Here is a 12,670-nt window from a genome sequence, read left to right as displayed (position 1 = left end):
TACAACCAATAACACACTTGCGTTAAGTGAGACGCTTAAACTTGTAAAACGCTTAAGTAGGCAAGAGTGTCCACAAACAATTCAGCAATTTAAAATAAAGAAATTTGGTTTAGGTACACAGCAGATAAACTTACACATTTCACCATGTTAGAAAATGCTTTAGAGATGGCAGAGTGGGCATAGATAAGTTCTACAAATCTGTGGCGACTTCAGAAGCAAACACTGATAAATTAATCTCTGCCGTTTCACACAATTTAGAAATCCTAATCTAGAGGGGGAGAGTACGAGGAAAATCAGTCACATGGCACCAGACTGGGTAAATGCACTCACCGTTACGGTGACATCTAAAGCTGTAACTGAACACTTTGTGGCATAACACCAAATTCAATGCTCTACACATATTTGCAGGAACAGTACGGATACAGGTCTCCTTCTTTATTTATGTTTTGTTTATAATATGAGAATGTCAAACCATGAACTGAAAAATTGAACTGAGCTGTGTGCATCACTACATCCCCAAGTACTACAGAAAACTTGATTAGCCTGGTTTAGTCACCACCAACAGGAATGCATTTTTCATTTCCGTCATTTCTATGACTACTCTCCCAGCAGATAAATGATCTTCAGTAGTCTTGTGTGGTTAAAAGGGGCTAAAACGAGCCATGGTTTCTTTATTGTTTTTCAGTTCTGGATCACATTCAAAATATAAAAGCACAAAAAAAGTAAATATCTACCAAGAGTAAACATTCATTCTAACAAACAAATCATCAAGATCAGGTTTTCCAAAACAAAATTCCTCTTCACTCTTCATTCTGCACACTGGAATTTATTTTGACAAGCAGTAGAGAAAACAGAAACACTAGTGCCAGAGTCCATTGAGAACAGCCCACTGACTAAGCATCCTCAGGCTTGTCAGCAGGTGGACCGCAGGGCTGCAGCATTTTCTCCATTAAGTTGAAACGCACACGAGCTTTGCTCTCGTTCTCTGCGATGGAGAAGTAGTTAAGGAGGTCAAAATGTCCCATGTAGGAGCAGTACGAGTCTCTGTGCTGATTCACCAGCCATTCCCATTTGGTGGTGTCTGCATGGCCTGTGCCAATGTACTTGGACTGCAGATGCTCCAGCTGGCTGTGGATGTTATAGCGGTCAGTCATCTTCAGTTGCAGATAAGGTTCAAGCTGAAGGGAGAAAGAAGAACACTGTTAGATCATGTGAAACTAAATCAAAAGATAATGAGAGAATCATGTGTGTCCTCCACAGTTTGGCAATAGTGACAGAGGCAGTGGCCACTAGCCCTGCTTCTTGAGATCTACTGTCCTGCAGATTTTGGCTCCAATCCAATCAACCCTAAAAGATGGCTCTAATTACTACATTTGGAAATGTTAGAATAGCTGAATGAATGTTGGGTCCTGTTCACACCGGTCATTAACATGTGTCCTGATCTAAGCACAAGAGACTGTCAAATCGCATAGCCGTTTACACCTGGCATTTAATGGGTCTCCAGTGAGCCCTCAAGATTAGATTTCCATCAGAAGAGGAGCTCTGTGCACATTTACTACGTCATTCATCACATTTAAGGCATTTAAGCAGACGCTCTTATCCAGAGCGACTTACAAAATGCTTCACTGTTGGTTCAGAAAATATCCTTACCTAGTTTGTACAGGCTTGAATCAAAAAGATCCCTCAAGCTAGAGGCTACCAAATACGCACAACATATACTACACGTTGGCAAAGTACTCTTGGAAGAGATGGGTCTTCATTCAAAGTTTGAAGACGGTAAGCGACTCAGGGGAAGTTCGTTCCACCACTTGGGTACCAGAGCCATTCCTGTACCTCACTCATGTTCCAGCACAGACAACTGAAAAGCTTTCAGTTGTATGGCCTGCTTTCAAACTTCTGAATAAGCAGGAGATGAGGGGGCAAAGGAAACTATGAAAAACAGCTGCATTCTTCTCTGCTCTGAAAGCCACCAAACCCTGCAGACTGATGGGGGTTCATAACCAGGTTCGGCTAAAGCGGTGGAGGAAACAATAGGAAATAGAAAAACCCTCCTAATTTAACTAATATTTTGAGAGAGTACAGTTTGAGAGGCTTAGCTAGTCAACTCATACAGTCTATGAAAATATTTGAAATATGTTAAGGATTGTTTAAGTGTGATTTGTTCTTAACCATAATTCACATTAGTTTTTTTTTTATTCCAGTTCCAGATCTCCAGGACTATATAGCTTTACGGATTGTAGTTTATTTTTATTTATTTATTTTTCATGAAAAGGAGAGGAAAGTTTTCCAACTTTTGAAACATATTCTTAAAGTTTCTCCAAGGACATTTAATCAATTTCTCCGGATGGTTGACAAAATTGAATCTGAAAGAGACTAATAACTCCAAGGCAGCAAAAAGGAAGAAATGACCTGGAAAATGGGCAGTCAGGCAAAAAGCGCCCCCGAAGCTGATACTGGTCCAGCACGCTTAATAACCTTCACAGTGCCTGAAGCTAAACGCCTTTCCAGATATAAAACATGACAATAACTCCCTTAAGCATCACTTAAGCGCATAAATGTCCTCAATTTAACCATCAACAATCTTATATTCTCTGAGTTTCCCTCCCCCCCCACAGTCTAAAATACACCTAAAATACCTTCTGTATCACAACATATAGGAGCCATCTTACTTAAACAGCACTACTGGAGCCAATCCTGGAAACAGTATTACAGAGTTCATGAGTCTTATACTTATGCATCAAAGATGAAGCACTATTGAAAATAAAGCTTTAAGAACAGGTGTTTTTGTTAGCTTTTGTTAGCATTAAAATTTATAAACAGATGATACATTTATTTAAATAAAACTGCAGGATTGTAGGGTTGCAAAAGCAGTAAAACAAATAACAGAAATAAGTATTTGCTGTGTGCCAGTTAATTAATTTGACAATTACCAGCAGATTTTTAGCAAGAGGACAAGCTCTTCTTTTTAGCTCTAATGAGGTCACTTTCTAGGACAATTTCTCAACAGAAGTTAAGCAATGTAAATCAATAAGCTGAGCTGAGCAGAAAAGGTTATTTTATGCCTCTATAAATTCATACATTAATTCTGAAAAGACTTAAATATATGCACAGAAAATACAAGTGTGTAACGTTAAGGTGGAATGTTGAATTTGTTTAGCTTTTACAGTCAGTTTGCAGTAAAACCAGCAAAGCATTGCTACTGCTTGGTTGGAACTTAAGGTTTGTGTCAATGGACTCTATGAATAAAATTGTTCTTCTTCTTCTTCTAATAATAATAATAATTATTATTAAGATTAAGATTATTACTACTACTACCAGTTTCATAAAAGAAAAATGCATAAAGAGTAGTTTGCAGTCCATCATACATGATTTCATCTTCTAAACTGACACTAAAGGCTACTTTTGCTTTAACTGTTTATACTTCTGGATATATAACCAGACAGAAAATCATATGCAGAAAAGAAATATACGGGTTATTTGAGTATTTGTCAATTTATTAGTTGTTTTAATGTATTTTAAGCCCTATTCAGATGGAATTAGTTTTACATGGGGAGGTGAAGTAAAGTAAATTGTAAATAGTAAATTTTACTACAGTTCGCCTGTGAAAGTTATGACCGATTCACAGGGGATAAGAAATTTCTGCATAACTGACTGATGTGGGAGTGGCTACTCCATTTACACACTGCCACCACCTCCACAACAAACAAACAAACAAAAAAAAAACCAACCCTAAATGATAAGCATCTTATAACCTATGTATACTAATGATGACATGTTAGTTTACAGCATAGAGCCTTGGTTGGTCTTCTGGCTTTAACTGAGGTTTATCACAGACTTTAATGGCACATTTGGATGGGACTAAAATCACTAAGAAACTGGTAATAATGACATTACCACACCTGCCCATGTAAAACGTATCCAATCTGCATAGGGCTTTAGTGTGTGAAGATGGACCAAAGAATCCTGAACAGAACTTGTTAAATTAAGTGTTTTGTTTGGGGTAAATCAACATAAGAACATTGTGCCAAACGTGAAATCTGTTTGACTACTTGAAAACCAAAACTTTACTACAAGTGGGCCATGCAGCAAGACAATGACCCCAAACATGCAAAGTTGTTTGCAAAGAAATAGCTAAAGTAAAAGAAATTTAACACTTTGGAACGGCCAAGTCAAAGTTCAGAACTTAAACATGCGTTAATAGAAAACTTGTGGACCTAAAAACATCACAGAGTTGAAATGGCAAAAAGAGCCCAAATTCCTCCAACCCACTGTGCAGGATTGGTCACAAATTACTGGAAAGTTTTCCATGTACTTAATGTTGGGTCATTTTCCTTTATTAGTAAAAGTAAAAACTGCAATGTGTTGATATGTTGGAAAAACCTTTCTCTATATATTTTAGGTTATTATTATATATTAGTTTATTTTTTCACATTTTGTTTTAATCTTTCTAATCTTTGATCCATCCGATCCTTTTTATTTTAGCTTATTGTTTTATGCGACCAGCCATCAAAATGCTTCACAGCTTTGTATGGAAAAACTTTCGGAATTGGATTCAATGCCAATCTGCTCAATTCAAAAGCAAAGAGACCTGCTTGGGTTGCATTTGTGTGTGTGTGTGTGTGTGTGTGTAAGAGAGAGGATTACCAACTATTTATTATAGTATTTAAAAGATATTATAGTATTTTATTTATAGTATTTACTTCTACTACAGTGAAGAAAGCAATCTGCACATCACAGATGATCATCATGTCACTGTGGACCAGCAGGCAAATCAGTTTACTGCGGATCTTCTGGCTTCATGGTACTTCGCCAAACACTGTTTTTTTTAGTTCTTTGGAAAGGTAGCTAGCTACTTTTACTTTTGGGTGATTATAAGCACCAAAGTACCAGAACTTATTTTATTCGACACTGGCTAAATTTGCCAGATTGATGAAACAGCAGGTATAGCGACTGTATCTGTGGAGGAATAAACACTCAAACCCGAATTTATCCAGCATCCCTGGACTTTATTTCCACCTAAAGTCAAAGTGTTCGTGTTTGTCTGTAAAAGCAGAGTAAAACTGTTTAAGCAACTGTTGTTTTTTAATCGTATAAGAATCAAAACCCCTCGGAGAGCGACGACAACTAGACGACCCGGCTGGATCCAGCACTGCTTCACTTCCTGTTGATTACTGTACATTTACCTCAGGCTGTGCTGCGTTTAAGGAGGTGAAGTTAAAATTAAAAAAGAGGTCATCTCCACCTTTAGATGAGCAGAGATTACACTCTGGCTCCAGCCGTACTGGGGCCACTCAGCAGAGCTAACAGCCTGTACTGAATGAACGCTGACTCGAGGAGTCGCGCTACACACAGCAGAGCAGAGCACAGCACAGCAGGCTAAAATGACTTTAAAAAGACTTTAAAATCATACCTGGTCTCAGAAAGTCGCAGTAAGTTGCTGTATTTCACAGTTCTTCTGTTTACAGTGAAGTGTTTCGACTCTTCTCACAGTTTCAAAGCGTTTAGCTGAGAGAAGAAGCAGCGCAGGGCGGAAATAGTCACTCCGAAAAGCGACTGGGTGCAACACAGATCACCCTGCGACAGTTCCGCCGGTTCTCCGTTTCTCTTCCTAGTTCCTCCGTTTCTTTCTCTTATTATTATTATTATTATTATTATTAGTACAACAAAGAGATTTTAACAGATTTTAACAAACTGCTGTAGACAATACAACCAAACTCACTTTAGCAACTACACAAATATTATGGGAAAAATAATAAATAATTACAGTTATTTAATTATCTTGGGTTATGTTTAGTTTTGTATATATATGTATATATTTTTATATATGTATATATATATATATTATATGTTTAGTTTTGTCTATATATATATATATATATATATATATATATATATATATATATATATATATAGTGCTAGTAGTTATTAAGTAATCAAAGTAATCAAAAGTAATCAAAAGTAATCAAAAACTATAATCTATAAGACTATGACCTCTATTGCGAGATGTACAGTGAGTTCGTTCAGAGCGCAGTTTGGATCAGTAAACACTTATTATTGCTTTTTTCAGTCAGATTAACAATAAACATAAGTGATATGTGACATATTTCTTTGGCATTTTCTTGTTTAAAAGGAGTATTTGTGACACATGTCAAGTAAGTGAGGCAACATCAGTGAGGGTCCACAACAACTAAAGAGAGAATGCAGGAAGAAGTAATTAATGGTGCATATAACATTTTATGAGTAGGTAAAATTAACTGTAATATTAATCAACAGTATTTACATTTAAGGCATTTATCAGACACTCTTATCCAGAGCGACTTAGACAAATGCTTCACTGTTTACACAGAAAAATACCCTTACCTAGTTTGTATAGCTAAAGATCCCTCTAAGCTTAGATACTACTGAATACAAAAGTCAAGTCAAGTCAGATTTATTTGTATAGCTTTTTACAACTGTTGTCGTCACAAAGCAGCTTTACATAATTAGTACTTAATAAAGGACAGAGATAAAGAAGAAAGAAGAAATAACATGAAGGATCAAAGACCCCCGTGAGCAAGCCAACGGCGACAGTGGCAAGGAAAAACTCCCTCAGAGCTGGAGGAAGAAACCCTGGGAGGAACCAAGACTCACAAGGGGGACCCGACCCATTCTCCTCTGGTCAGAACTATTTAAACATGATAATAATAATAATGATAAAAATTACCAAACCAGATACAACAGAAAGTTAATAGTAGTGATATTAATAGTGGCAGACATCCACGAGTCCATCTAGGTTTCAACACGGCCACCAAAGAGGCAGCAGTGGCAGGCGGGAGAGCCGCCGGTCCGCCATGGGTGGTGGCGGGTGGGGGGGCCCGCTGGCCGGACTGGTAGGTGGCAGCTGGTTTGACGCAGGTAGAGGGGACCTCAGCGGGCAATCTTCCAGCATCTTCCACCGTCAACAAACCTGAGTGATCGTGTGTAAGCAGTGAGACGACAGCTCCAGCATCTCAGTGTACTACAATTCCCTGGGTCCGTGAACCCCTGGACCTGCAACCTTTATCTAAGGAACATTAATTACCAAAAGCTAAACTAAACTTATAAGTTTTCAGCTTAGATTTAAAGATTGAGACTTTGTCTGAGTCTCGAACATTATCTGGAAGGTTATTTATATCTGGAAGGGGGGCTTTATAAGAAAAGGCTCTTCTCCCTGCTGAGGTTAGAGTAAGAGGCCAGCACCCTGAGATCTAAGTAGTCTTGATGGTTCTTAATATACAATAAGATCCCGCAGGTACTCAGGAGCGAGGCCATGTAGGGCCTTATATGTTAATAGAAGAATTTTGTATTCGATACAGGATTTAACTGGGAGCCAATGAAGTGCTGATAGAACTGGACTGATATGGTCAAATTTTCTAGTTTTAGTAAGGAGTCAGTATGGAGACACTATAAGTACTATTGGAAGAGGTGGGTCTTCAGTCTGCGTTTGAAGACAGTGAGCGACTGTTCGGACACCCAGGAGAAGTTCGTTCCACTACTACCAAGAGCTTCTATAGATGGATTGACCAGTGAGTTCTCAAAGGAGATGGCCAGATCATTGTGAAGTCCAGCAGTTCCTGGGATGTACTTATGTTTACACCAGAAAACAATGTGGGGAATGCACTGCGCACTGTTCTACATCTTTTCATTTATTTTTCTTCACTTGAGAAAGGCTGGAGAGGAGTTATAAATGTGTTCACTGGGGTTTTATTTTGTTTAACTGCTGGCACAAGGCAAACCATGGCTTTTTGCCATGGCTGAATTCGGGCCACATTTGTTTCCCTCACTTTAGTGTTTGAATCAGGTTGGCCCTGCATTTTATCAGCCTGCATGATTTCCTTTTAGAAGGCTGAACTGAAGATTGTTCAATATAGTTAAAGTTATGTGTGTGTGTGTGTGTGTGTGTCTGTGTGTGTGTATGCATGAAGAAGTTGTAGATTTTGCATTTATTTCATTTCCAGTCAAAACATCTGTCAAGTACATCTTTGTCAAGTTTTTGCAGCTTCAGGAAGAAAAAGCTGAATGCAATAATCACATATATTTAGTTAAGTGTTTCAGTGTTTGTGTTTCCACCCTTACCTCTATTTTATTTATTTGTTTCAGGAGACTCACGTCAGATTTTCTGCAGAAGATTTGTTCACATCTCCAAAGCCCTTAGAAGCTGGAGCATTTTCTGCTTCTTAGTTTCCCACATTCAGTTAATTGAGGTCTAGACTCTGGGGTGGCCACTCGATTGTTCTGAGAGCAGCAGCAGCTTCATCAGATTTTGATCAGACTTTCCTCTTTTTGTGTAAGTTTCTTTTTCTCACTAAAAGCTTGATCTCCATTTCCTTTCAGACCCACAGTGTTGAGTCATTTTCTCACAGTTGAAGGCTGGACAGACTGGTCTTTTTTTATTTCCAGATTTAAAGTGAGAGTGAAGCTTGATTTTTCAGGAGCATTGTTCTAACCATAGCAGATGTGTCATAGCAGATGTGTCTTCTTCTAATGAATGCATTCAGCTACTTTACATTGCACCCCTTGCTGACACAGACGTGCAAATGCACTGACACAGCTTCTCTAGTTCTCGTAAAGAAGTACTGCCAATAAAAAGGGACTCTCTGGAGCACATAAACATGAACCTATTGACAGCGTTCCCCAATGCCAGGCCTGGGCTAAAAGGGCACTGCATTGAGTTCTCTGGAATGATGGTGCTCCAGCTAAGTTTGGGATAAATTGGGGAGTTCTTCCAGAGATCTTCCAACAGCCTCACCTCATTAACGCTCTTGTTGTTGAATGCAATCAGAGATAGTTACTCCAACAAAAGAAGGATAAACCTTTTTAATACCCATAATCTCAGAAACAATGAACAAGCAGGTGTCCCAATACTTTTTTACACTCCGTATAGTGTAATAATATATAACTTAATGGCTGTTTGGTCTGGTGTTTTATCTGGTGGTCTCAGTGTGTTTCTGCTGCCTTAACACTAACCTGTCCAGCAACAGCAGGGACTTCTCACAGCCTGATGGGCTCAGTAGGTTCATTCATTAGGTGCAGCAGTTACAGCTTATCAAATGCTGTTTTGTCTTGGGGGGGGGGGGGGGGGGGGGGGGGGGTAATGTCTGAAGGCAAATTTGATTTCCATCATGATGAGATGCCTTTCATGCTTCTGGTAATGAGGGATGTTTACATGCACAACACATTGTTTAGATTCCACTCATAAGAAAAGCCATTTATTCAATTTGACACTATAAAAATAAACATGATGCATATTACAAGCCTACAAGCCTTGGCTGTAAGAGACAGGGAGACAGAGAGCATGTAAGAGAAATGGGTAACAAAAAGGTGCCATTTTCAGGATGCATTTGTCATCGGAATGGCTTTCCTCTCTTATTAATGCGATTTAGAGGAAATGAAAGAATCCATTTCATTACTGTCACAGAAAGCCATAATTCCCCTGCACATCATCCTTGTAATATACAGTAATTCCTAATAGGGCACGTTGTCTCATAGATTTAGACTGCGAGTTGCTGGTAAGATGAGAAACTGATTATAATGGCCTTGGATGAACAAAGCTTAGACTATCAGATTAAGTCTTCTTTTATGACAATGCAGGAAAGCAGAATGCCATAAACTGGGTATAGAGATGTCTGCAGGCTCCAGTGCACCATCTATCAAGCAGATAAGGCCATGCGAGTGTGTCCTGCTTGTGCGTAACTGATATATATATATATATATATATATATATATAGAGAGAGAGAGAGAGAGAGAGAGAGAGAAAGAGAGAGAGAGAGAGAAATAGATAGATAGATAGATAGATGTGGATTTGCATTATAGATTTACCAGTAATAGAAAAAAAGAGCAGCACTTATCCATATCTCAAAAGTTCAGCTTGCTCAGTCTGTGTGTGTTATTACTTTCTTTCCAAATAATCATTTTGAGATATTACAGGATTTCAAGTGAAATGTAAACAGTAGAATTAGAAAAAAACAGACACAGTGACCTATCAGACAATCCTGAACTTTTAGTTGATGATTAACAACTTTTTTGGGGGTTATTGCAACTATGAAAGTGCAAGCCTAGCTGATATCTCCATCTGACGGACACAACTTGAGCTCCAATAAACAAACATCACTAACCGCCAGTGGTGAACAGTAGTTGTAGTATGTTTACATCTCTAATGTACTTTAGTATTTTATTCTAATATCTGTACTTAAAAAAGAATCTACCTTATCTGAGAATTGTACTACACTACATACAGTGTAATATCCTACTTTTTTTTACTTAAATACATTCTGCAGGATGTGCCCTTACTCATTTATGTAACGTGGACAATAATACTGTACCTTTCACTAAACCCTGCCCCTGAATATGGATCTTTTAGTTATAGCTGAAACACACAGTAGTAAGTTAGTTAAGTTAGTTATGAAATACAGTGAAATAAATAGATAATCTTAATATAAATTCATAATGATATATCTATACTACATTGGTCCTTTTATTTATTATTTACAAACCATGTTACTACCAACACTGTGTTTCACAGATGGAATGTGATGATGTCCTTTATCTAAACATAACTCCTCTTAATTAAAATGTAAATATGTATTTTGGTCTCATTCGTCTATAAAGCGTTGTTCCAGTAGCCTTCTGGCTCGTTGTTGTTGTTCAGTGTTCTCCCGATGGTGAACTTTATTGAACATTATTATTAGCCAATGTGAGAAAGGCCTTTAGTTGCCTTGAAGTTACCTTGGGTTTCTTTGTAACCTTGCAGGCTATTATACAACTTGCTCATGGCATGGTCTTTGTTGGTGGACCACTCCTGGGGAGTGTCATAATGGTCCTGAGTTTCTTTCATTTGTACCCAATTTTTCTGGTCCAACCTCTTTAGAGCTGGTTTTGTCACCTTTTCCAGCCCGATGAGCATCAGCAACTCTTCTTCTGAGGTCCTCAGAAATCTCCTTTGTCCGTGCCATGATACACTTTCGCACGGGGCGGCCACACAAAAATATTGGTACAGAGAAATACATTTTTCACATCAGTGATATCATAGTGATTGATTAGAGACAGAGGCTAGATAAAGCTCTATCTCTGCTTTGTTGACATCATGGCGGCAATTACTCCTAAAACAAGATAAACATGAAGGTTTGCAGCTGCTATAGCCTCTTCTAATGAGTATAATATTAGCAGACATATAATGAATAGGATAAACAACAATGATTTTATGATTCTGGTTTTGGAAATTCAGACAAACATGAATATAATGTCTCATATGTCTCATATTTCCATCACAATAGTTTGTGTAGGCTGCAGTACTAGCACATTATTGGTTTGGATAACTTCTTGACATTTCCAAAAACCTAATTAAAATTGTCGTTAATAATCTGGCACAGGAGGGCGGGCAGGGTCCACTGCAGATACGATCTGTGACCCAGTTCTGACCCACACTTACAAATTTCCCCCAGCCCACATACAGGGTGCCAGAACAGAGCCACAGCTGGCTACAGTTGCGCTGTTTTTTCTTTTTGGGGGAAAGGGGGGGGGGGTTCTTAAAATAGCCTCAGAAATGTATTATAGAAACCTCTCAGATATATTCTATCTACTAGATGCCATGGTAAGCCTAAAATGTGGCTACTATACCTGTGAAAGGATACGCAATACATTTACCAATGCCCATTTCCATTGACTGACCTCTGTAAGTGCCGTAATCGATTGATTGAATTGATTTTCTTAAACTGTATATATTTTTTTATTCCATAAGAAACTGTAAAGGCAGCAGAGAGGGCCTGACATGTAACTGTTTGGTCTGATTTGCTTAAGCTTTTGGCTGGAGGCCAATGCTAGTTAGATGTGGCCTTCCCCAAAGAGCAGAATACATCAGCCCTGCTGCTAGTATCTTCAATTATCAAAGCTAAAGTGCCATTTTTTCTCTACAGATCCTTGGAAAATCTCCCGTCTTTGAATGTCAGACAGGAGCATAACGCTGGACACAATTCCAGCAAAAGTTCAATTAAATAAAATGCTGACCATCACTGACTGCACATTTCGCTGGAGCCTTGTATGTACTTTCCTTTAAAATGAGTCTTTTTCTATTATTTTCAAGGCTTTATTTAGACGTTTCTATTCTGAAGGGAAAAACTCTTTAATACCTCAGCTGTTTTCAGCCATTTTTTCACTTTAGTAAGATGTTGGGAATGGACTTCAATCAGTGTGACTGATTGATATATGATGGCAATTTTGTTGTCATTAAGAGGAGACGTAAACATATGTTTCTTACAATAGGTGTTATAACCTCTTACCAACCCAGTTCTGAATGGAGAGGTTATAAAGAGTTTTGAAATGGAAGCCTTTATTTGTTTGTAGGATTCTATTTTTGATAAACGATATGTATGAATGTTTGTGGACACCCCTTTTACTGAATGCACCCATTTACTTAAGGTACACTCATTGCTGACACAAATGTGTAAATGCACACACAGCTTGTCTAGTCCCTGTAGAAAAGACTAAATCAAATCATTATCAAAATAAATTTATTTGTATAGGACTTTTTACAACTAGCGTTGTCACAAAGCAGCTTTACAGGAATCAGTACCAAACAAAACTCCTAGGAGAGTAATAGGACAGGACTCTCTGGGCCAGTGGTTGGTGTGGTGCAACAGATAACACCACCACCTGC

At 38.3% G+C, this 12,670-nt stretch overlaps 1 protein-coding gene across 1 annotated transcript; it reads right to left on the bottom strand.

Moving 5' to 3' along the window:
- Positions 1–632: 632 nt before the first annotated feature.
- On the bottom strand, positions 633–5,551 carry sf3b5 (splicing factor 3b, subunit 5). Its single transcript, XM_072677061.1, has 2 exons — positions 5,411–5,551; positions 633–1,178 (listed from the first exon to the last, which is right to left on the bottom strand). Exon 2 carries the CDS (start codon positions 1,152–1,154, stop codon positions 894–896), a length of 261 nt encoding a protein of 86 aa, XP_072533162.1. The 5' UTR covers positions 1,155–1,178; positions 5,411–5,551; the 3' UTR covers positions 633–893.
- Between the last annotated feature and the right edge of the window lie 7,119 nt (positions 5,552–12,670).

The sequence above is a fragment of the Salminus brasiliensis genome, chromosome 4 (genome assembly GCF_030463535.1).
Source record: "Salminus brasiliensis chromosome 4, fSalBra1.hap2, whole genome shotgun sequence".
NCBI lineage: Eukaryota > Metazoa > Chordata > Actinopteri > Characiformes > Bryconidae > Salminus > Salminus brasiliensis.
Note: the sequence above shows the minus strand (reverse complement) of the source record. Positions and strands in the feature narration are given on the sequence as shown.